This window comes from Penicillium rubens (genome assembly GCF_028828025.1).
Source record: "Penicillium rubens strain IBT 27055 chromosome Unknown utg000003l_segment0_segment0, whole genome shotgun sequence".
Classification (NCBI taxonomy): domain Eukaryota; kingdom Fungi; phylum Ascomycota; class Eurotiomycetes; order Eurotiales; family Aspergillaceae; genus Penicillium; species Penicillium rubens.
The window spans coordinates 3,290,581-3,314,688 of NW_026890601.1; the positions used below are offsets into that span (position 1 = coordinate 3,290,581).

Here is a 24,108-nt window from a genome sequence, read left to right on the forward strand (position 1 = left end):
TCAGGCTACAAAGCAATCCTCTCGGGTGGCGCACACCCATCCAGCATTCATATTTGAGACAACTCGCAAAACAAAAAAGAGGAGATAAAAATAAACCGATGTCGAGGGGATATGTCCCCCAACCTAAATCGAGATTGTTAAATGGAGTAATGGAATTTCGGATCTGCGGGATCGGAGAAGGATGAAGTGGTGAGATCGAAGATCGGCTGCCGAAATTACTGAGAAGACAAATAGGAGGGTCGAGCTCAGGACTGACGTTCTGTCTACCAGCAGTGGATGCTGATAGGTGATGACCTGGTAGTTGAGGGGTTTGAAAGCGAATCCTGGCGGTGGGCCGGTTTGTTAGCTCTCCGGGCCAATCCGTTTTGACGGGCTGACCTACACTAGTGACAATGAGTACAGTTATAGTGTCGGATCAATTTTGGAATATTTTGCGATGGATGGGAAGAGACGGATTCGAGGAAGAGATTCGGAATGAAAGAAGAAAAAGAGAAGAAAAAGAGAAGAAATAAACCGGGACTTACGGAGTAGTTGATATGTTTAAGGTGAAACCGAATTTTTGGAAGTGGATTTTGTGGATTTCTTTGTCTTTGTGTTCATTGTTATGTGTTCTAAGGCTTTGCGGAATATACAGATACTTATATGTATACTTATAGTTATATAATGGTATACTTGTACTTCTATATAGATAGATGAAATACTTCCACCACATACATAATATATCAACACAATATATACAACATACAACGTATATTCCAAGTACCTGACCAGGAACGAGATATCCCCTGACCCAGTAGATGACGCAGTGGAGATGTAAATGGCCTATCTAGACCGCCCCGTTCCATGGTTCGCTTCGATGTTTAATTGGTAGCTTTGATTGGTTCCTGCCAGTTTCAGATACTTCCAATTATAGGGAATATACTCCGTAGGGAAATCTCTTATATTGTTTTGTACACATCTACAACATACCTAGGTACGGTGTACTATACTTCAGAGACATTCATGTGTAAAAACTACAACATCCCCGAGTTTGAGAACGCGAGTGTTCCACTTCTTGCCTGCCGGCTTGACGCGTCGCGTCATTGGAAATCCATCGCCTAGACCTATTGACACGCAATGGAGTAAACCAACCCTGGAAACTACAGGGAATCCGGGAAAAAAAAAAAAAAAACAGAAAAAAAAAAAAAAAAAAAAAAAAAAGTCACGCATCTAATTGCCTAGCATGGGTAAAAAGCGGAAAAGACCTATCAAGGACCACGGGCCCACGTCCTCGTCTCACATGGGTATCACCACATCTCCCCGCCGTTTCAGAACCTCCCATGCGCCAATTTCCCTGGGAACAGAAACAAGCCATCCCGTTATCTCCCTGTACTACTTACAGGTGGTACCCTTGCGGGAGTACCTGCTCCAGCAACTTCCCGTGACCTCCAAGTCGCGTCGGCGCCGTATCCTGACACTGGACTCGCGTGAGGACCAAGAGACCAATGCACAATCCCAAACATTGGCGGAACTGCTAGACTCCACCCTGGTGGGTGTACTCAAGGAATCTTCTCCGACTCTCAATTCGGAGCGACAAAAGCAATACTCCTCTTTTAATGAGTCTCAATCGCGGTCAATTCTCATCAGCACCGATACGGGGCCAACCTGTCCGCAGTCTGAGGTGCGTCTACGAGGGCCGAATCATTTCTAGACATCGGTTTGCTAACCCTTGTTGCAGGTGGTTGATTTTGTGATCTGGAAACTTTTCAATAATAACAATGGCTCAAAGCCCCAGCATCTGCTGACGCATGGCTTCCAACGCCCGTCTATGGTGCGGAATGTTCAACAAACCAGTATTCCAGGCATTGTGTCTCAGTTTCCGAATCAGAATGTCCAGGTTCTCAAGGACGGTGCATGGGCAGAGGTCCTTGACTTGCTTGGTAGCAATGGGGAGGAGATTATGATGCAGCTCCTTTTCGATTGTGGAGTTTTCGCCGCTATCAACGCTCGAAAGGGCATCTACTACCAACTCAGTGGTATGGCTTCGCCAAGCTGTGGAGGGAGAATTGACACTGATAATCTTTTTTTTCTTTCTTTTAGGTATACCGCTCTCGGACCTTGAGCCTTTGAGCGATGCGTCCTCAAGAGCCAATAGGTCTGCTGCCACAGCACAGGACCCGAGGCCTACAACTGACCCGAGACATACTAAAGAGAAAGCTGAGCGTAAACAGAACATCGATAAGACACTCCGAAGTCCAAACAGTATTGTGTTTCTACGGCGGCGTATCCTCTATGGACGTGCCGAGTCCAAAAAGAAAGTACCGTGTGGATTAGGACAGACACGTATGTGCTTCGCCGTTCAAATATGGAAGTCTAGGTTTATGCTAATTCCCGCTCCAGATGTTCTTAACCGCTTCTCATCGCTTGATTCAATGGCGCAAACGGTCCATGTAATGAAGTACATATTTCCCCGGCAATTTGGCCTGCTGAGTGTGTTTACGTTGAACTCGAATGGACGCAACATCATGGATGACTCGAAGAGATTCATGTTTCGTGAGAGTGAGATATCTCATCTGGAAGAAGAGAAAAGACTACAGCGGCCCCAGCCCGAGATTGAATTCGCAGATGCAGACCATGGCGTGAGAAGTTGCAAGGTACCTAAGAGGCTTCGTGGAATTACTATAGAGCTTGTCCGGAAGCTCCGGAACCGCAACGCACAATGCTCCTACGGAGAGTTGCTGCGGCACTATTGTCCAACCGAAGTGAGACACTTTCGTTTACAGCGGCTAGGGTTGTGTAGCTGACCTTTCGCAGCAAACCGCACCCAGCAGACTTGGCGCACTTGCGTCCACTCCTGATGCCAAAAGAAGCGAGCCTATCTCCTCTCTCCAGTCGGCTTTAGTAACACAGGTGCGAATTAACCAGCCATTGTCAAGTGGCAGTTCGGCGCAGACCTCATGTGAAGTCTCGAGATTAGAGCCGCATACGGCTGTCGATGCATCTTGTGGAGTCGATTCTAAGGGACCGGCGAGTCGAAAAGCTCCAGTCAACCTAACCGATTATGCGACTCCGGCGTCTTCTGTCTCAGCATTTTGTCGAGCGGTGATCCAGAAATTGATTCCCCGACAGTTTTGGGGAGCTGGTCCGGATGGTATTTCGAACTTTAAGCTTGTTCTCAGACATGTTGACCGGTTTATCAAATTGCGCCGCTTCGAAAGTCTAAGTCTGCATGAAGTCTGCAAAGGTGTCAAGGTTCGTCATTTTTTTGCACAAGACTGATCGTCTGAGACATGGCCGTACTGATCCGAAAGCTAGATAACAAGCATTCCTTGGCTGGAGCCACAAGTCCAGACGACTCCAACGTCTAAGACAAGATCGAAGATAGCCCTGTCTGACTTGCACAAACGCACCGAACTATTCCATGAATTCATCTTTTGGTTTTTCGATTCAATTCTGATTCCTCTCATTCGTTCGCACTTCTATGTCACCGAGTCTCAAACGCACCGAAACCGTCTTTTCTATTTTCGTCATGATCTGTGGCAGCAGTTGACCAAGCAACCCTTCGGGGACTTGAAGGCAACGATGTTCGAGGAGCTCGAGCCAGATCAAGCCCAACGTGTGCTGGCACGGCGGTCACTTGGTTTCGGTGCTCTCCGTTTGCTTCCCAAATCTACAGGCCTCCGGCCCATCCTAAATCTTCGCAAACGAGCCTGGAAGGAATCGTCATGGGGGAATTCGAAAACGTACCTTGCTGCCAGCATCAATTCAACTATTACGCCTGTCTATAACATGTTGACCTACGAGTGCCAGCAAGTTCCAGCCAAATTGGGCTCTGCGATGCTCTCCATTGGGGACATGCACCGCCGGTTGAAGGCGTACAAAGAACAATTGTCCAAAGGACTGCCCTTGGGTTCCAATCCTTGGCAGTCCAAGCTCCCACAGATGTACTTTGTCAAGCTTGACATCAAAGGTTGTTTTGATACTATACCCCAGAAAAAGTTGCTTGATTTTATCGCAGAGCTGGTCTCTGAAGAGAGCTATCAAATCTCCAACTACGTCGAATTCCAACCCCCTCTTACTGCGAAACAAGGAAAGCCCACCCGAAGATTTATGAGCCGCGCTGCGCCTGCGATGAGACCGCGTTACCTACTAGATTTCGTCAATAGTGGAGGCGCGGCGAGAAAGGCCAACACCGTTTTCGTTGACACTATGCGTCAAAAAGACCATGATGCGGATAGTCTCCTGGACCTCCTCGACGAGCATGTCCGGCACAACCTCGTGAAGATAGGCAAGACATATTTCCGCCAACGCAACGGCATCCCTCAAGGCTCCGTGCTGTCCAGCGTCCTTTGCAATTTCTTCTACGCCGAACTAGAGCGAGAGGTACTGGGTTTTATCAACAAGGATTCTCTACTCCTGCGACTTGTGGATGACTTCCTCCTGATCACACCAGATGCAGCCGTGGCAATGCAGTTCCTGGAAGTAATGATCCGAGGCCAACCATCTTATGGTGTACAAGTCAATCCAGCCAAAAGTATGGCCAATTTCAGCGCAACGGTCGACGGGACATTGCTCCCCAGACTAGAAGGGACCCAGTTATTCCCGTATTGTGGTAATCTCATCGACACCCATACCCTTGATATCCACCGTGATCGAGACCGCATCCTAGAAGGCGGAGAGTCAGCGGCTGCTACTCTCTCCAACACCTTGACCGTCGAGGCCGCCCGTTTTCCAGGCCGCACCTTTCACCGCAAAGTGCTCTCCTCATTCCGCCTGCAGCTACATCCTATGTACATCGATGACGGACATAACTCGCGCACAGTTGTACTAGCCAACCTCTACTGCAGCTTCGTCACTTCTGCCATGAAGATGTACCGCTATATGAAGTCACTCCGGGGCCGTGCGCACCCCGGCCCTGCCATCATAACACAGACGATCCGCGATCTGATTTTGCAGACGGCCGGCATGATCCAGGCCCGGCGTGCTAGTGATTCGGAGACTTCATTTTCGTGTTTCGTCCAGCGGTGCCATTTGCAGTATTTGGCTTCTGCGGCATTTCGGTTTGTGTTGAAGCGCAAGCAAACGCGGTATGTGGTGGTGCTGCGCTGGCTAGACTCGCTAACCAAAGATTCTCGACCCACATCAGATTCCGAGGCTTTGAGGATGGCGCAGGTGGTGAAGAAGGGCAATGCTATGTTTGAGGAATGGCGATTCTAGAATAGTTATACAGTGCTGGGGCGTGGAATGCCGGCAAACCCGAGTTGGTGTAAATTGTGTGACCAATTGCTCTTAACCTCCAGGGCTGTACAATTGCACTAATTAATTCATACTGTGCCACATCTTGTCAGACAGTAAGTAGGCATTGTGCACCAATCCAACTAAATCCGACTAGAAAAGACCATGGTTCAGGGGTTCAGATCAAGATATGTGCGATCAGATATTTGCAAGGCTGTGTAGGTTATCCCTTCCCATCTGGGCAGAGATCGGTTCTCATTCAGAATGTATTGAATACTTTATTGGTACTTCCCGATAACCCTTTTTGAACTAGTGTCGCGAAGTATCGCCGAGGTACCCCCCTGTTCTCGGCCAGACCGAGTGCGGCACTGCCTGAGGCTCTCCGCTTGCAGTCTTCAGTCTTCAACATCACAGCTTCTTCTTTTCACTCTCTTTTGGACTTGGTCTTCGTCTTTCGTTTGGAATTTTTTTCTTCTTCTCTGCCTAGTTTCACCCCCACGCTCATTTCTCCCCTTTTCTTGTTTACTTTAAACCTCCTGATGGTCACTCCGTAATCTCCCCTGATCCCTCTTTACACGACTACACCTGATCTGGATTTCATCAGGCTGCGGCTGTGCCTGCAATTCGTTTCTACATTAATCGCCTTCTATCGCGGTGTTATCGTTTCCTGTCTGAAGACCCCCTCGACTATTGTCATCCAAAACCCCCGAAACTCGCGTCTGTTGTCGACCCCTTCCGGGCATCCCGTCGATTTACTCCCACCCTGTGTTTTCTTTTTCCCAGGCAGATCAGAATTGCGGGGATCAATACGTCTGCATAATTACATGAGATCATGACCACCGTGTGCCCAACACCCAATTCTCCCCCCGAGCTCTCCGGGTCCAAATCCTCCAAATCCTCCTCGTTTCATTCCTCCTCCCACCCGGACGGTCCGGACAGTATCTTTACGGACATCTCGAATTTCGAAGATATTGGCTTGGAAGATGATGCCGATTTGCCATACACCGATCCACCAGTCTCATACGGCCGCTCTGGGGCAATGGCACGGTCGCCCGCAGCCAGAATGTCAAGCAAAGTCCCTGCTGCCTCAACTCGCGAGTTGACCGCGACCCCGAAGCCTCGCAAGCGAAGCCCCCTGCCCCCGCTTCACAGTGGGTCGGCCAATGCCCCGCCGGGCTCCCTCGCGCCGAGAACTGGAAACCGGAGAGGTTCAAGCAACACACTGCAGTCGCCCGGTTTGGCACCATCGCAAGCTCACCGTTCACGATCTGTCTCACCACTACGGCCGACCTCTAGTCGCTCTGCCTCGGCTACCAGCCTTGCTCTGTCTCCGTTATCCGCACGAGTACCCACCCAAAAACAAACCTGGCAACCGAGTCGCAAGTCGCTTAAAGACCTGGAAGAGGAATACCATGATTCGGACGATGAACTACCGGATGATGCAAGTCTATGGAATATTCCTATTTCTCCGCGCCCAGTGCAAGATCGGACTCCGTCACGGCCTGCCAGTCCAAATGGCCGCAGCCCCGGGCGGCGACCACTGCCTATCCAGCACACCATAGCAGGAAGCGATAAGTCACTCGAAAACACAGCCAAGGCATCCCGCATGAAGCGTGTACAGCGATCGAGCTCCGCAGGGCCGGAGCGTGGACAAATCTCGCCACGCAACCCTCGGACCTACTCGTATAACAGTTATCTATCTGACTTATCCGAGGAAGCAAAGATCATCACTGAAGCTCTGGAGCTGCATGCTGATGATAGAGTTCGTAAGCGGGAGGAGCATATTCAAACCGGTGCTGCGCGGAAGTCTAGCGAGGATTCGCATCGCGCATCCCGTGATGCTGTCGCTTTACCGCCTCTGCAGAAATCAAATATCATGATCGATCCGCTGCCAATTAGCAAGGAGAAAGAAAAGGTTTTGACGCGGACACGCCCAAGTTGGCTTCCGCCTAAGGACCAGAAGGAGGAGAGAAAACACCTGAAGCAGTATCAGCAAATGATGGCCCAGTCTCGAGAAAGCGGTATGTCCTAAGACAAGATTCCTGAAGTATTATCGGCTCTAACTGGTACTTCAGAGAAACGTAAAGCTGCCAAGGAGGCAAACGCGCAGTGTGAAAAGGACAACACCCGAGTAACACTGCAGAACATCTGGGACGAATACGTATATCCGAACTGGGACCGCGCTCTCCGCGAGCCCCGGATTCGCGAATTATGGTGGCGTGGAATCCCGCCTCGCAACCGGGGCAACATATGGAAACGAGCCATTGGCAACGAACTAGAATTAACCGAGGAAACCTACACCAAAGCGCTGCTCCGAGCAAAGGATCTCCAAAGCAAGAAAGATGGAGAAAGCGAGAGCAACAAACGATTACTGGACTGCTTTGAGGCGATCGAAACAGACGTACCCAAAGCCTTCCCAGATCTGAACCTCTTCCAGGAAGGCGGTCCACTGCGGGAAACCCTGATTGACGTCCTGCAAGCATACTGCATGTACCGCAGCGACGTAGGCTACATCCACGGCCTGCACAGTATCGCCGCCCTCCTCGTTTTGCAATTCCCAACCCCCGCTTCCGCCTTCCTCGCCATGGCCAACGCCCTCAACCGTCCTTTGCCCGTCGCGTTCCTCACTTGGGACCGCGGCGCCATGGCCCGCTCCTACACACTAGCCTCGGACACCCTGCGCTACAAGTTCCCCCGTCTACACACCCACCTGACCGAAACTCTCCACCTCTCCGAGCCAGAGATTTGGGAGCCGATCTTCCGCTCATTGCTGACAAACGGGCTGGACCTCGAACGCATCTCCCGTGTCTGGGACTGCTGGGTCTTTGAGGGCGACCGCATCATGATCCGCTCCGCCGTCGCTATTCTGGGCTGTCTCCAGGCGCAGTTGTTCTCTTTCCACCAGACTGATGACCAGTCCCGGCTTGCTGTGCGTGACGTGCTGGGCTGGGGTCCCCGCAGTCATGGAGCAAACAACCAGAAACCTAAAGAGCGGCACAGCGCCCCTGCTGCAGCTGGCTTTGGTGGTGGACAAATCCAGAACCCCGGCGTTGCTGATTATTGGGTTCTTACTGCCGCAGGCGACGAAGATGGGTTTATGAATGCCGTCCGAGAGGCTGGGAAGGTGCGCCTGCAAACTCAATAGTCTTGTTGGATATGATACGGGCTGTGTTTTATTGGGCCTCAGAATCTGTATGCTCTGGCCTGTCAAGCGCGCACTTTTACCCCAGCCTTTTCTTTATTTTTCCTCTTTTTCCTCGCCATACCCACAAGCTCACGATGCCTCGTCAATCTTGATATCCACTCGCTATCCCAGAGAACGCATAGCATGACATCACAGCCTGGCCAACGTCTCTGTTGGCCCTACAATGAATTGTCTATCCCGTATACGCACATGTCACTCGCTGCACAGCCTTCTGTCTATTCTCTGTATCTTGGACTGCATGAGAACCACTCGTTTCTCCCTTCTCGTTATATTTCTTCTCTTTTTCCCACCCATGAATCCCAGTATTCTTAGCTCATTGTCTGGTCTTTTTTCACTTCCTGCTTTTCCCACTATTTCTCCATCTTGTATTTTTAGCCATCCTGACTTTCATGCCCTGATGCAATCGCTGTTCTTCATCGTTGGTACGTACTTGTTTAGTGGTATTACAAACAATTCAGGTCTTTTCAATCTTTCGATTGTTTTTGCTAGAGGAATAAGCTACTTCTGCATACTTGGAGAGGCAGTGCTGGTCCACGGGTATTGGATGAAGGCGACTGACTACATCTAGATCCCTCAAGGGACAAAGCCCCAAAGAGGGTAAAGCTATATCAAAAGACACATAGGGAAGGAATATGTTTCAAATATCGCTTTTTTGATTCAAAGGTATGTATATTCATTATATCCAGGGGTAACAGCCTCTATTGGCATCTATCTTTCCCCTTCGCTCTCGCCAAATCCATGGAATCATCGTGACAGAGGAGCTATCAACATTGAAATATTGCATGTAATGACAAATGATCGAACAAAGCAACCCGATATAGGGAGAAACCAAGTAACGAAGCAAGCCAATGTGCTTCATGATAAGTGTACGATGCGGCTAACCTCCTGGTTTAGTAAAATTGCAGATACCTTCGAGGTTTCCTTTTTCGGTGAGGGTTTCTTCATGAGCAACCATTTCCAAAGTGTCATTACCACGCAGCCCAGGCCACAGGTCCCTTGGGGAACATCCGGACCAAGACCTTACGCAGTTCATCCATACAGAGGACGCCCATTGCAAGACCAAGCGGGATACACCAAAACTCGATTGGAACCGAGGCCGTGCTGAAGAGGTTCTGGATGCCGGGCACCTCAGTGACGAAAATAGCGATGACCAGTGAAATAAGAATCGCCAGAGGCAACCACGGATTGCGACGGGCTGGCCGAATCGGATCAGCTTGCAGCAGGGACATACGCTTGCTGCGGACAGACAAGACGTTACCCCATTGCATGATGACCAAGGTAACGAAGTAGACAGACTGGCCCACGCTAACGAACTTGGTCAATTCGTCCGCGCTATATCCATGGAAGCCATCGGCATAGCCCTCAAACGCGAATATAAGGTCGGAGAAGGGGATACCGGCGTGACGCCACATGTACAGGAAGAACATAGCGTGGGCGCTGAATGTCTCCATCACACCGACGAACAGGTACGACTGGCCGTAGATGCGGAGGTTGATGAGATGGTCTTTTGTTGGACGGCGTGGGGGGAGACCGAGGAGGTCGAATTCTTCCTTCTCCATGATGAGCGAAAGAGACACGAACAGATCGGTGAAGACGCAGATGATGATCATGAGGAAGGTGCTGAGCGGCGCAGGACAGCCGAAGAACACGTTCATGAGAACGGGCCAGATCTCGGACCAACTACCTGCTGGGAGTAGGTAGGCGATTACCTTCTGCAGGTTCTGGAAGACTAACCGACCAAGACGGATGGCCTCGATGATAGAGTCGAATTTGTCCAAGAGGACCAGATCGGCTGCCTCGATTGCTACGTCGCTGCCGGATCCGACTGCAATGCCCACGTCTGCTGCGCGCAGGGCTGGGGCATCGTTGACGCCATCGCCTGTCACGGCAACTACGCAGCCACGAGCTTGGAGCTCTGTTACGATTCGGAGCTTTTGCTCTGGGGTTGTGCGAGCGAAAACAATCTCGTCGTAACCGCAGATGGTTTCCCAGTCCTCTGAATTCAACGAAGAGAGGTTGGGTCCTTCGAGAAGCAGGCTGTGTCGTGACTTGGGTACTTTGACTTCCATTGATGGGTCGAGGCCATCCCTCAGCTCTTCGATGGTATCTGGCTCAGCTTGTCCGTCATAAATGCCAATCTCGCGAGCGATGGCAGCCGCCGTCAAGCCGAAGTCGCCGGTAACCATGAAGAAACGGATACCCGCCTTGCGGCAAGCTGCGACAGTTGAGGCGGTCTCTGGGCGTGGGGGATCAACAATGCCAAAGATACCGAGAACTGTGAGATCCTGCACACCATGGTCTATCATCTCGTTACTGAAATTGTTAGAGCCGGGGGCGGAGCGTGGGATGTAGCGACGTTGACAGATGACAATCACCCGCTCTGCGCGGCGTGATAGTTTAGCCTGGAAGTTCGAGAATTTTTCCCGCGCCTCGCCATCTAGTGGACGGACTGCATTGTGAACAGCGGACCAGTAAGTGGCGCAGCGGTCCAGCAGCACATCTGGTGCTCCCTTGACGTAGAGAATGAATTCCTTGGTAGATTTTGGGTCGCGGTGCAGGGTGAGCATCCACTTGTTCTTTGAGTTGAACGGAATCTGATGCACACGTTCATACGGAGCCAGGCTAGTTGGGGAGGTTAGTCCGACACTGTCACCAAATCTCAAAACTGCCGCATCTGTAGCATTGCCATTAACGGCACGTTCATGAATGGGCAAATTCATCGTAGTCGGATCGAACGTGGCATCATTGCACAGAACTGATGCTTGTAGCATATTTTGCAGGCCTTCGGGAAGATCAGCAGTTCCAAATTCGCCAGGAAGTAAATCCTCGAGGCTGTATTCCCAATCAACCATTCCGAGTGACTTGACAAACATGCGGTTTTGAGTGAGAGTGCCAGTCTTGTCGGAGCAGAGTACATTCACACAGCCCAGTGTCTCGACAGTCGACAGTCCCTTGGGCAAGATGTTTGTCTGTTTCATTCGTCGGGCAACCATCATAAGGGTCAATGCGACGGCGACAGGCACACCTTCAGGGATGAAGGCAACAATGCACCCCATGACATTGTTCAGCATGGCTACAACACTCATGTAGGAAGGGTGGTCCCGGTGCAGCCATCCTAGCCAGGTGAAAAGGATCAGCGAAGCCAAGAAGACTGTAAGGATGACAATGATTGTGACGAAGCGATTGATCTCGCGTTGGATCAAGGTTGACTTTTGCTTGACACCGGCTGTCATTGACGCAATTCGTCCCATCACGGAGCGCGAGCCGGTCAAAACGACAATACCAACAGCATTGCCATTAGTGACGCCGGTTCCCATGAGAGCAATATTGCGAGTTTCCAAGAAGTTGGTCTCGGTGCAGTCAATGGCGCCTTCAACCTCGTCCGACTCGCCTGTCAGAATAGCACGATCAAAGCGAACATCGCCCGAGCTGGACAAAAGACGCATGTCGGCTGGGACCTTATTCCCCATTCCAATGTGAACAATGTCACCAGCGACCAGTTCTGTGGCAGGAAGACGAATGAGTTTCTCGTCGCGCATCACCATGGCTTCTGCGGGGAGGAGATCTAGGATCGAGTTCATGACACGCTTTGTGGACCAATCTTGAAAAGCCGAGAAGCTTGCCTGCAGAGCAATGACGACCAGAATGAGGACGGCCATGGCGAGGTTTTGAGCTGAGGGTGGGTTGCTGAGAGGCTTCCAGCAAATGAAGAAGATGACGACTCCCACCCAAAGAACCGAGCAAAATCCACCAAAGACGTAGAAGAAGATCTTCTTGAGATAGTTCTCTTGATGGTGGGCAATTATATTCTTGCCATCTCGCTGCAAACGTGTGGCTGCAGAGGAAGAGCTTAGTCCAGTACGCTGATCAACATTGAATTCTCGACACAGGCCGTCGGTGGATATGATGTGGAAGTCCAAGTTCTCGAAGTAGTCTTGATGGGGTGGCTTCTCCTTTGTGGAATCGATAATGGCCTCTTTGGGGGTATTCTGGGATTCCGAGATCTGGATGGAGATGGTTCGGAACTCAATTGGCAGTTCGGGCATTCCCCGAACACTGCTTCTGGTGCTATGAATGGTATCACGGCTTATCGAGCGGGTCCGATTCAGCTGAGTCGGCTGATAGATAGACCGAACTCCCTCTGCGGAGGTGGATCCCTCGAAGGTGATCTGCTTGGGACGTCCAGTGCGTTCATCATCTTTGAACTTATCACCTTCTGACTCGACATCGATGTCGTTCTTGGTGTTATCTGGGCTCATGGGTGCCGTGAGTTGAAACAGAGGTGTGGAGAGGACGGAGGGAATAGTATGGGAAAAGGAGTGAAGACAAAGAAGAATATAGTAAAAGCAGACACTAAGTCGAACAGTATAAGAACGATGACAGCCCTGGCGGGAAAGCAGAGACTAAATGAGAACAGCGAAGAGTAGCTGAAAGTTTAAGGGGAAAATAGTAGAGGTGCAACCCTCGGCCTTTATATCGGAACTAGGGTGTGGGAGGCTCCAGCATGTCTAGACCGAAGCTGGCTAAGCTCATGTATGAATTGGGAAGGTTCTCCCAGATGAAATGTATCACGCACGCGAGTCCACGAGGGACCTGCTGATTGTGGGAAACCAAATGAGGGAATAAAGAGAAATTCACATCCATACGGAATACATCCATAAGGGTCCACAGATACATAAGTGTAGAGGTTTATATGACAGGCAGATAGTACCTTATATGTCTGTCTTGAAACGTTGCTATATTACATACATATACCGTATTATCACAGGGGCTAAGCTTTTTAACCAATCATTAATGGTAGACAGTTGACATGTGACAATACAGAACACAGCCCTAACTTTCTCCTCTAGTTCAGCTGCACCAAGTTAGCTAGATATTAAAACAGAAGAGATTTCTTGCTTGTGGTAGTAAAATAGAAGAACAAATGCCGCAGATTTCCTAAAGCAGGCAGAGTGAAAGGAAAAACAGAAAGGACACAGCCACGAAAGTGTGGTGTTAGTTCCCGTGAGGGATTTTTCCTCTCCACAGACCGATGCAGACTCAATTCAGACCTCACCCAACTCCGTCACTTTCGCTAAGAGCGGCTTCGAAGGATTCGAAAAAATTTAATCGCTCTCCAGATGAGCAGTTTGTCCCATCCAATCGTAAATTATCTCGGTTGACTCCAATCGAGTCCAATCTATCCATGGGAAAGCTATGATGTAGGGTAGCAGGCATTGGAGTTGGACATTCTCCTCCCGTGCAACCCTTATTCATCTTCCACCCAGGCCCCGGGATCAGTAAGGGGGAATTCGCTCATTCAAATCCCAGTCTATAAAAGGTGTTGGCTTGATGCCTCGTTGAAAATATGATGTTTCTCTCTATTCAACATTCTGGAGTTCTCCCCCGTTATATACATACAGAAAGGGGCGACGCCACACCTTGTACACCATTTGAACTGTCATGCGTCCTCCAGCCCAGGCCGTCGATCATAACCACACCTTGATACGAGGGAAGCTCTCAGCTGAACACCACCTATCCAAGGGTACCGCTATCAAGAACAACATTCTACCCCTGTTGAGATCGGTCCCAACAGACCAGCAGCCCTTGTTAAGACAAGACTCAGCGCCACCAATATCTACTCAATCACAATCACAATCTCCATCCCTATCGCCCAATCTCTCCTTCATAGACAAATATGGCCGTTATCGCCAGATGGTACACTACGGCTCGAACAGCACAACCCGTCTCCATGAAAGCAAAACAAAGCAAGCAAGCGATAGTCAACTAGTCGCAATCAAAGTCTATCGACGCTCCATCCTCAGAGGTCCTCCAAGCTCTTCCCACTCAACATCCCTCCATCCAAGCCACCCCAACATCCTCCCAATCCTAGACATCCTGCATAACGAACGCGCCGAGCTCTGCCTGGTAATGCCATACTGCGCCGGCGGCGACCTCCACACCCTCCTATCCCGCAAAGGGGCCCTCCCAACCCAAGAAGCGGACTGTATCATAACCCAGATTCTGCGCGCGCTTGCCTCCCTACACGACCACGACACGGCACACCGCGATGTCCGTCTCGAGACAGTTCTGCTCACTGCCAACGGAGCTGTAAAGCTAGCCGGGTTTGGCGATGGACATATCCGGCGGATGTGGGAGGAGTCCGCTAAGGCTGGGCGAGGAGGAACACTTCCCCCGCGACCACAGCCATCTACACATGGTGCATGGTCGTTCACGCTACCGTGGTCGCTGAATTCATTATGTCGTCAGAGTTCTGGGTCTTCTGGCAATGGTGGTCAGGCTATCATTGCGAACTCACCCACTGCTTCGTTTGTGGGTATGAGACTCCCGTATATTGCCCCCGAAGAATTCGACCTTCATTTTCTATCTCATTGTCATGATGAACACGATAACCGTGATGATTGTGATTCTCGTCCTGCTGATGTATGGGCCACTGCTGTGGTTTACATGGCGCTGGTCACTGATCGGATTTTGTGGCGTAGTGCGCGTCCTAATCAGGAGGATGCGCGGTATCTGGAGTACCTCCATTCTCGTAGCGGGCAGGATGGATACCCGCCTATCGAGGCTCTGGGGCAGGTATGTTATAGTATAATTTTCAGGGCCTCCGGCGCCGAAGACAAATCGCTAATATCTGGTCTGTAGAGACGACGCAACGCTATCTATGCAATGTTGCACCCGTGTTCGTGGAAGCGTATCACAACTGCGAAGTTGTTGCAATCGGAATGGATAAATAGTGTGGTGGTTTGCGAAGCAGGCGCAAAGGGATATTGAACAAGGCTGGACCTTGATACCCCCATATAATGCGTGCTTGGTGGCCTGAAGATGCTATATTACATCTTCATAATCATTACTCAGGCGCAAATTACGACATGCTTCTTTTGATATGTTCTTGGCGACTACTCAGATACCCTCAAACAGATAATAAATTACCTAGTTATACACAACTCTCAAGTCCACCTAATCAAACAGTCCCAGCAGCAAGAACATACCCGCCATCAACCACAACCGTCTGCCCATTCAAGTACTGGTTGCAAACCGCAAAAAGCACAGCACTAGCCATATCCTCATCCTTCCCAGGCCTACCAGCAGGAACCTTCTTCTGATACTTCTCCGCCGGAATGTAACTCTTCTGCATCTCATCACTCTCCCCAGCAGTCATCTCACTAGGAAAAACCCCAGGCGAAATATTATTAACCCTAACAGTCAGTTTAGACGAGCTAACCTCCTGCGCAAGCATCTTGGTCAAATGAATCGACGCCGCCTTGGAAGCATTATACGCAAAATGATGCTGCGCAACCTTCACAATCCCCGAGATAGAAGTCGTGTTGAGCACAGTGCTAGACCAACCATGCTCGACCTCCGAGCCGCGCTGCAGCAGCGGCAGGAAAGCCGTTGTCATGAAGAAGAGCTGCGAGACGTTCGTGCGGAACACCGAGTCCCATTCCTCAAATGTCGCGGCCGGGTCTTCGAAGAGGGATTCACGGAGCTCGGAGGTATCTTCGCTCTCGGTTCCTTGTGTATGGCTGGATATTCCGGCGTTGTTCATTAGGATTGAGAGGTGACCTTCCCGCGTGGAGATCTCGGAGACTAGCTTGCGGATCTCGTCTTTTTTGGTTACGTCGCCTGGAAGCGCGATTATCTTGCCGCTTATTTCGTTTTCGACGTTGTCGTAAAGATTGACTACGCGGTCGAGTTTCTGTCCTGTGCGTCCGGTTATGTAGACTTTGGCGCCGTTCACGGCTAATGCTTGCGCGGCCATTAGGCCTATCCCTGAGCCGCCTCCTGTGACGAGGGCCACTGCTGTTGTTAGGATGGGGTTGTTGATTAGAGTTATTATTATAGCTTACCTTTGTCCTTCACATTGAATAGGTTTTGTAGCTTGAAGCTTTGGTTGCTTTCATTGGCTGCAATTTTGGTTTCTTCTGAAATGGGGGATCTTCTAGTAGGATTGACTCTGAATTGGCGAGAAGGTAAAAGAGGAGAGAGCTTTGGTACTCGGATTGGTGGAATTGGTGTTAGAACCGTTGGGCTCTTGGTGAGGATCGGTAGGTAGAATCGCGGCATGGCTGTTCAGGTGTACACATAGGCGAATAGAATGGGGACAGGTTATGGCTTTTCGAAATTAGGACAAAAGCTTAAACTTCCAAGGTCGTTCTAATGATAATTTGGCATGAATCATTTGTAGGTCATATGCTCCAATCTACAATTCCTAATCTTGAATATCAGAGACCGACGTGCTCAGGGCTCATATATATCAGAATGACGTCACTTCACTTGTACAGACAATACAGGAGTAGAATATAACGAGATGTATCTTATTGTTTAATATAAGAATTATAAGAATTACAAGGGTTTGAAGTGTCTTCATCGCACATATTTCGAGATTTCCTAATGCTGGAGATATATTTACATACATAGTACCCGAGACGAAGGACAAGCATAGACTGCATCTAAACCATCCTCATTTGCGGTGTGAGTCTGATGCTAAAAGTCCCGTAGCCCGAAATGCGCGCTATCCAGAAGTACGTTCAGAGCTTGGCCTTTGCAGCCAATGCCTCGCTGACCGGCGCTACCTCAACCATCATCTTACCGGTGTTAGCACCAGCGTAGAGGTCAACGAGACCCTGAGGCGCCGCCTCCAATCCACCAGGCACGATATGCTCCTTGCGCTTGAGCTTACCCTCGGCCAACCAAGAGCCGAGCTCCTTGAGGGCAGCTGGGAATTGCTTCGCATGATCGAAGACAATGAAACCCTTCATGGTGATCCGTTGAGACTGTCATCATAATTAGCCTGGAAGTCCAAAATCTCCAAAACCAAGAGAACTCACAATCACACTCATAAAACTGGCCGGACCCTGCGGCTTAGCAGCATTATACTGACTGATAGCGCCACAGATAGCAAAGCGCGAGTTAGTAGCCGCCCTCGCCAAACAAGCATCAAGGATATCACCCCCGGTATTATCAAAGAAGACATCAATATACTCAGGCGTAGCGAGCTTAAGCTGCTTCCTCCAATCCGCATCCTTATAATTGACCGCAGAATCGAATCCAAGCTCCCTAACCAAGAAATCACACTTCTCCTTGGTACCCGCCAACCCCACAACACGCTTAGCGCCCTTAATGCGCGCAATCTGGCCAGCCACCATGCCCGTCGCGCCCGCAGCGCCAGAAACAACAACCGTGTCTCCCTTCTTCACCTGCGCGATCTCAACCATGCCGAAGTACGCCGTCAGCCCGGTCATGCCGAGCACGGACATTGCGTCTGTGGGCCGTCCGCCAGCTGGCACGGTTATCTTCTCTGCTTCTTTCGCGCTGACCACGGCGTACTCCTGCCAGCCGGAGCTGGCGACGACCCAGTCGCCTTTGCTGTATTTGGAGCTCAGACTGCTGCCTACGGCGAGGACTTGGGCGATGCTCTGGCCGCGCATGATGGCGCCTTGCTCGACGGGGGCGATGTAGGAGCGTTTGGCGGTGAGCCATTGGCGCATGGCTGGGTCGAGGGAGAGGTAGTGCACGCGTACGAGGAGTTTGTCTGTAGGGACATCTTTGGGGATGGGGAGGGTGTTTAGGCGGAATGTACCAGTGCTGAGAGAGGGGTCGATGGCCGGGGCCGGAGGGGTGGTGTAGATGATTTGTTTGTTGGTCATTTTGGAGGATGTTTGAGTGGGATTATGAGTAAAGGGAGAAGCTGTGTTGTACAGAGGGAAGAAGAGGAGGTAGAGATATAAGAATCTCTAGGTAGTATCGGAGATGCTCCATATTAGGAAAACTGCTCCTTGGACCTCGGCTTCCCCCCGGGCCAAGTAGAAGTGTTGAATAATCAATTTCCTGGGGATGCATTATTTGTTTCTCATTGAACATAAAATAATATATGCATGAACCCTGGAAGATCTCAGTGATATACATAGAACAGTCCGATTCTACACGGAGTCCATGATCGATGGATCCAATCGGCTTTCATCGTGACGTCATTATCTAGGAAGTATGGACCGAACGAGAACTACGAGGTCTATGAGAACTGTCATATTTCTCCTAACACCAAGGGCAACTAATCAAATATATATACAATCATGTCGCGAACCTACCAAAGCTACGAACACGCCGATCCAACCCAGACTTCCCGCGGCGCAGTCGGTGGCGGCTCTTCAACTGGCGCTCCAGGCCTCCCAACAGGCCTCCGCGATACACAATCTCAGTACGATTCATCCAAGGGCTACAATCCTGCCACGGGTGCCAGTTACTCAAAATCGTCAGCAGGCGGACCAACCCAGACCCGCCAGCGACCGCTCTCACCGTCGCCGTCTCGCAGTGATGACCGGATGGTAAAGGAGGCACGACTCCCGCACACGGCCAGTACGGCGCAGCGTGCGGAAATGGAGGATCGTTCGGCTTCTGGGTCTTGGGCTGCACGGGCTGGTGGGGGGTTTGGAGACAAAGTGAAAGGCGCTGCGGCGTCGGTTCATGTAAGTTGGAATCCTTTTCGGGGGGAATTGGGGTCTGATTGTGTTATAGGGTGCTGGAGAGTCATTGCGTGGGGCGTTGAATACAGCTGTAGATCGGACATTTGGGTCTAATGAGGGTGCTGAGCGGAATCGAGAGATTGCGAATAAGGGAGCGGAGGAGATTCGGTCTGGTCGGTTTACGGAGAACAGGTAATATCCAGATAGATAATGTAATGTGATAGCTTAGAAATAGTAGGAAGATATTTCCAGAATCTACTATGAAGCTTGGTCATTCTCACATGCAAATGAACGGGCGATTATACCTATGTACTTACTATATGTACTATATCTACTAAATGTACTAAAATGTACATGTGTAGACAGGAAAAGATAGATATGTACAATCTAACCTGTACATCCAGCCAAGCATCTAATCTTTGCTTAAAATTTCTTAAAAAAGTTCATTGCAAACGTCCACGAGACGTTTAACTTTTTTTATAGAACATCCGACCGACCCGGAGGGCTGTGCTGGTGGAACCCACTGTTTTATGAGAACATTCGAAAAGAAAACAACTCTTCTTCCAAAATATACATTGTACCAGTATACAGATATACAGATATACAGATATACAGACATACAGATATCAGGAGCTTTCTACAATTACTCCACGTTTTGCCCCCCGCAATTGTTGCATCATCCGGTCAATGCCAAGTTTTGTGACAGTTGCACACTCGTACGACCTCATGCTCTGAACCAGTTATAGAGCTGCCTCTTTTCTCGGCCTAAATCGCCATGACCTCAATTCCCGCCGACCAACCCCATTCCTCACGCCTGGCCCCGGAAAGCGCTGCGCCGACGGCCGCACCACCGCAGAAACAGACATTGTACTCCGAGACGTCTTCGAATCTGGCCGTCTCAGACTCCCCCTCCCACTATTCATCATTCTCCAGCTCCGATAGCGACGAACCACTCCCGCACTCGACCGAGGTTACCGATGAAGATGTCGCCGGCGACGTGGTGGGGGTTAGCATCGGGCGCGAGCAGAGCCGCATGAAGGCCCGAGCGACCCCATTGGAAGAGAAGAACCGCGTGCTGGAACATCAGGGATCATATTTTACGACGATACCGGATAATATAGGCGAGGATGGTCTATTTACGTCGGAAATCACGGCCGAGCCTGAGTCAGTGGAACCCGAGGTCGAAAAAGCACCATCACCAGCACCGTCACCGCGCGAACGAAGGTCCGGACATAAGCCTAGGGCATCATACCCCTCCGCACAGTATAATCAACCGGAGCTGGGCCACCTTGCGCATGGACCTCGCAGTGATCTGTTTGCCTCAATTCCTGAAAAAGCCGGGTCGAAGGATACAGCCGTGAGTCAGCGGTCTGGCTTTGTCGGGACTTTACTGAAAAACTCATTGCCTCGCCGACCGCGCGCCTGGTCTGGCGAGTTGAAGAGATTCCTGCCTGATCTGACCTCTTTGAGGAAACGGCCCTCTCTCGCGTTCCGTGTCCCCAATGGCCAAAACCGAATCCGCAGCCAGACGGTAGCCCCGCCAGCTAAAAACAACTCGGGATTGCCGAAAAGAACTTCATCGTTGGTCCTGCATTCGCCGCCGTCACCCCTTGACCAAAGCGGCTCTAGCATTGAGGATGATGCAGAAGCCGCTCAGCCGATACCTGAGCTGCGCTCACCAGATGGAACCTCGGCCGCAAAACATTCCTTCATAAGGAGGCCTAGTTCAGCAATGCCCGGTCGACCGCCAAGCTTGCGGAGATCCTCGTCGGATCACTCACTGTATCTGCGTGCGTCGTCTACGGCATCATCGCTAGAGCAGCGACCATTATACGAGAATGTACATTCTCAGGTAAACAGTCGGTTCAAGGCAATCAAGGATAGTCTCCAAGACTCGAGTAGCAGGCTGCTCAGCATGCCTAATCTCCATCTGCAAGATATCCGCACTGATTGGGGATCTCGTCCATTCTTGCTAGAGCTTGGAAATGGTTCATCAAATAACAGCAACGGTGTGTGCGGTACTACCAAAGCGGAACAAGCACCGCAGCTTGCGACCCCGCCGATAACACCACGGAACAATCAAAGCATAACTCATCCAATCTTGGAAGAAGCGATGGCAGATCTTACGGGTGATGTCGTGATTCTAGGAGGCTACCGAGGATCAATCCTCCGGTCCGCTAAGCCACCCCATCGTCAACTTTGGGTGCCGATGAAGGTTGGCCTGAATCTGCGGAAAGTGGACTTGGAGGTCGGCCTGAACCCAGAGGATGAGGAGCGCATGGAGGAGACAATCATTCCATCTGGGGTTCTCTCCCACGTCGGCCCAGTTGACGTCTGTCGACGATTGATGAAACGGTTGCGCAAGAGCGAAAATGCCCTACGTGGCGACCTGCGCGTCCACGATTATGGCTACGACTGGCGTCTAAGCCCCGAGCTGCTCTCGCGCAGGCTCATCGCCTTTCTAGAGAGCCTGCGATGCAACCAGGAGCCTTCACCTGGCGAACCCCGCCGCGGCGCTACGGTCATCGCACACAGCCTGGGCGGTCTCATAACCCGACACGCCGTGAACGAGCGACCTGATCTCTTCGCCGGGGTCGTGTACGCAGGCGTACCACAGCACTGCGTGAACATCCTCGGACCACTCCGCAGCGGCGACGACGTCCTCCTCAGCTCGCGCGTGCTAACAGCCCAAGTAAACTTCACCTTCCGCACGAGCTTCGCCCTCCTCCCAGAAGACGGACACTGCTTCATCGACAAGCAAAGCAAAAAGGAATTCCGCATCGACTTCTTCGACCCCAAGACCTGGGAAGAACACCGTCTCTCTCCATGTCTCGGTCCAGCTCTCCCCGCACCGCCAGCCCCAACCACCCTGGGCTTCAAAGACATCCCTATAATCGGCAAGCGCTTCTCCATGGGTCTACGCGACGACTCCGACGAACTCCTCACCCAAGACCTACACAACCTCCCACAAGACGGACAGCACATCGCAACAGACAAAGACGTCCGCGCCAGCAACACACCACATAACCCAGGCTCGTACGCCGCATACGCAGCGGAAAAGGCCGGAAACCCGGCCGACGGCTTAGTCGGACCAGGCGCACAACCGCGCAGCAGCGCCACGACCTCCAAAATCGCCACGACGACCACCATCCCGCGCGCCGCGGCAAGGGAATACCTGCAGCGCACGTTGGCGGAGACGAAGCGGTTCAAGGAGAACCTGGCGTTCCGGCCGTCGCACCATTCCGAGAACAGATACCCGCCTGCGGCGGTGTTGTACGGGAAGACGTTGCCGACTGTGTATGGGGCAAGAGTTGTGTCGCGTGAGAGCATTAAGCAGGTTGATGCGTATGATGATCTTGCGTTCGCGGCTGGAGATGGGGTTTGTCTTGCTTCGGCTGCTATGTTGCCGCCTGGGTATAGGATTATTAAGGATGGGTTGGTGAAGAGTGATCGGGGGCATGTTGGGTTGCTTGGGGATCTTGAGGGTGTTGGGCAGTGTCTTAAGGCTATTCAACGGGGGCGGAAGGAGGGGGTTGGATTGGGGGAGAAGGAAATATGAGGATTTGGTGTGGGCTTTTTCTTTTGGCTTCTGGTGTTGGTTTTTCTTGATCTTTTGATGTCTTTTGATGATACCATTGTCATTCGTTTTGATGATTTTGATGGGTTCTGTTGGTTTTTTGGCGGCTTTTGGATATGGCACATTTAGATGTGACTGTATCATACTAGCATTGAGGTATATTCTCATTTCTATACCAGGGAGTGACTATTTATATAGAAATATAAAGATAGAGAAGGTAGAGCAGAGCTCAATATACGAACATGAATAGATTCCCTTGCACACACGCTATGTAACCCCATGTCATTCTATGTATGTGCTTTTTGTCCTCAGTCCAATGCCCATTGGAATAGACACAGTCTCTATTAAGACCAAACAGAAGAAAAGGAAACAGTATCCCGAAAATTTCATCACAGTATATGAAGTATAAAAAAAGAAATCATGAAGAAGGATGCTATAAAAACCCAACAAAAGGAAAACAAAGTATCATCAAGTCTTTAATCCGTACGCGAGTTGGCAATGTTCATAACCAAGATGTCGCTCGCGCCGACCTTAATCAGCTCATCCATTACGTTAGCAATGCTCTTCTTCTCCACCATCGAGCTGACAGCAACCCAGCCCTCCTCCTCGAGCGCGGTGATAGTAGGCGCGCGCTTGCCGGGGGTAACCTTAGACGCAACAGACAGTTGGTCACGCGGGATGTTGTATTGGCACAGGACGAACTTCTGTGCGGTGATGACACCGCGCAGACGGGAGCTGAGGAGGGTGAGCATGTCGCTGTTGGACTTGCGGGACTTGACCAGCACGGCAGTGCTGGAGACAACGGTGTCAATTGCCTTCAGGCCAGCGGCCTTCATAGTCTCGCCGGACTCTAAACAGAAGATTGAGTATTAGCAACGGGTTCAGGCATGTTCCACAAGGCAAGAATTCATTGACTGGCATCTATGCAACATACCGACAAGATCAACGATACCATCCGCGACGCCGAGAGCGCAAGCAGCCTCAACACTACCGCCAACATACTTGATCTTGGTGGAGAGCTTCTGGCCAGCCTCGACGCCCTCCAGCTTACGGAAGAAAGCATCAGTGAGCGCAGTGAAGCTGGTCACGACGTTGCGACCAACGAGGTCCTTGGCCTCCTTGAGATCGCCCTTCTCGGGGACCTGCACTTGCAGCTTGCAGGCGCCGAAGCCCAGGTCGAGGACCTCCTCGACGTTGGAAATCTCGCCGGCGGGGAGGGTGGCATCGTGCTCGGCAACTTGGTCGCGGCCAGTGATGCCCAGATCGACGCGGCCTTCACCGACGAAGGTCGGGATGTCGGCGGCCGGCAGGAAGATCAGCGCGATAGGCAGGTTCTTGACCAGCGCGATGTCGAGGCGGGTTTCACGGCGGAACTGGACGTCACAGCCGGCGAGGAGGTCGAGGGTTGCTTGTTGCAGACGTCCTTCTGTATAGTGGGTTTTGCGTCGTCAGTCTTGAGTTCTTTATGTTTGTTTCTCGTTCAGGTGGGTATCGCTGCTCGCAACGGTCTATGAGTCACGATGTAGGAGGGCACTTGCTTTTGGGCACGGCGAAGAGAAGACGGCCTTCGAGGCTGTTTGGAATCGTGATGTTAGCAGGAATCCCAATGCGGGTTTCTAATTGAGGTTGACTCACTGGTTGACGAGATCCAT

General features: G+C 51.0%; 9 protein-coding genes across 9 annotated transcripts; 5 read left to right on the forward strand and 4 right to left on the reverse strand.

Annotated features, from left to right (window-relative positions):
* Window positions 1-1,222: 1,222 nt before the first annotated feature.
* Window positions 1,223-5,196, forward strand: N7525_007466 (telomerase reverse transcriptase; the record flags this gene model as incomplete). Its single annotated transcript, XM_061214114.1, has 6 exons — window positions 1,223-1,660; window positions 1,718-2,015; window positions 2,080-2,322; window positions 2,380-2,741; window positions 2,794-3,231; window positions 3,295-5,196. The coding sequence occupies 6 exons, from the start codon at window positions 1,223-1,225 to the stop codon at window positions 5,194-5,196; spliced, it is 3,681 nt and encodes a 1,226-aa protein (XP_061068545.1).
* An 850-nt stretch (window positions 5,197-6,046) lies between these two features.
* Window positions 6,047-8,359, forward strand: N7525_007467 (putative TBC domain protein; the record flags this gene model as incomplete). The annotated part of the gene is made up of 2 exons (XM_002567868.1): window positions 6,047-7,235; window positions 7,290-8,359. 2 exons carry the CDS (start codon window positions 6,047-6,049, stop codon window positions 8,357-8,359), a joined length of 2,259 nt encoding a protein of 752 aa, XP_002567914.1.
* Window positions 8,360-9,387: 1,028 nt separating this feature from the next.
* Window positions 9,388-12,678, reverse strand: N7525_007468 (cation-translocating P-type ATPase; the record flags this gene model as incomplete). The annotated part of the gene is made up of 1 exon (XM_002567869.1): window positions 9,388-12,678. One exon carries the CDS (start codon window positions 12,676-12,678, stop codon window positions 9,388-9,390), a length of 3,291 nt encoding a protein of 1,096 aa, XP_002567915.1.
* Window positions 12,679-13,861: 1,183 nt separating this feature from the next.
* Window positions 13,862-15,190, forward strand: N7525_007469 (uncharacterized protein; the record flags this gene model as incomplete). Its single annotated transcript, XM_002567870.1, has 2 exons — window positions 13,862-14,995; window positions 15,062-15,190. 2 exons carry the CDS (start codon window positions 13,862-13,864, stop codon window positions 15,188-15,190), a joined length of 1,263 nt encoding a protein of 420 aa, XP_002567916.1.
* A 190-nt stretch (window positions 15,191-15,380) lies between these two features.
* N7525_007470 (SDR family NAD(P)-dependent oxidoreductase) lies at window positions 15,381-16,483 on the reverse strand (the record flags this gene model as incomplete). Its single annotated transcript, XM_002567871.1, has 2 exons — window positions 15,381-16,216; window positions 16,267-16,483. The coding sequence occupies 2 exons, from the start codon at window positions 16,481-16,483 to the stop codon at window positions 15,381-15,383; spliced, it is 1,053 nt and encodes a 350-aa protein (XP_002567917.1).
* A 464-nt stretch (window positions 16,484-16,947) lies between these two features.
* Window positions 16,948-18,066, reverse strand: N7525_007471 (MDR family NADP-dependent oxidoreductase; the record flags this gene model as incomplete). Its single annotated transcript, XM_002567872.1, has 2 exons — window positions 16,948-17,193; window positions 17,248-18,066. The coding sequence occupies 2 exons, from the start codon at window positions 18,064-18,066 to the stop codon at window positions 16,948-16,950; spliced, it is 1,065 nt and encodes a 354-aa protein (XP_002567918.1).
* A 423-nt stretch (window positions 18,067-18,489) lies between these two features.
* On the forward strand, window positions 18,490-19,075 carry dprC (the record flags this gene model as incomplete). Its single annotated transcript, XM_002567873.2, has 2 exons — window positions 18,490-18,882; window positions 18,932-19,075. 2 exons carry the CDS (start codon window positions 18,490-18,492, stop codon window positions 19,073-19,075), a joined length of 537 nt encoding a protein of 178 aa, XP_002567919.2.
* A 579-nt stretch (window positions 19,076-19,654) lies between these two features.
* N7525_007473 (uncharacterized protein) lies at window positions 19,655-22,438 on the forward strand (the record flags this gene model as incomplete). Its single annotated transcript, XM_002567874.1, has 1 exon — window positions 19,655-22,438. One exon carries the CDS (start codon window positions 19,655-19,657, stop codon window positions 22,436-22,438), a length of 2,784 nt encoding a protein of 927 aa, XP_002567920.1.
* A 494-nt stretch (window positions 22,439-22,932) lies between these two features.
* On the reverse strand, window positions 22,933-24,108 carry N7525_007474 (ATP phosphoribosyltransferase; the record flags this gene model as incomplete). Its single annotated transcript, XM_061214115.1, has 4 exons — window positions 22,933-23,306; window positions 23,391-23,882; window positions 24,019-24,029; window positions 24,092-24,108. The coding sequence occupies 4 exons, from the start codon at window positions 24,106-24,108 to the stop codon at window positions 22,933-22,935; spliced, it is 894 nt and encodes a 297-aa protein (XP_061068546.1).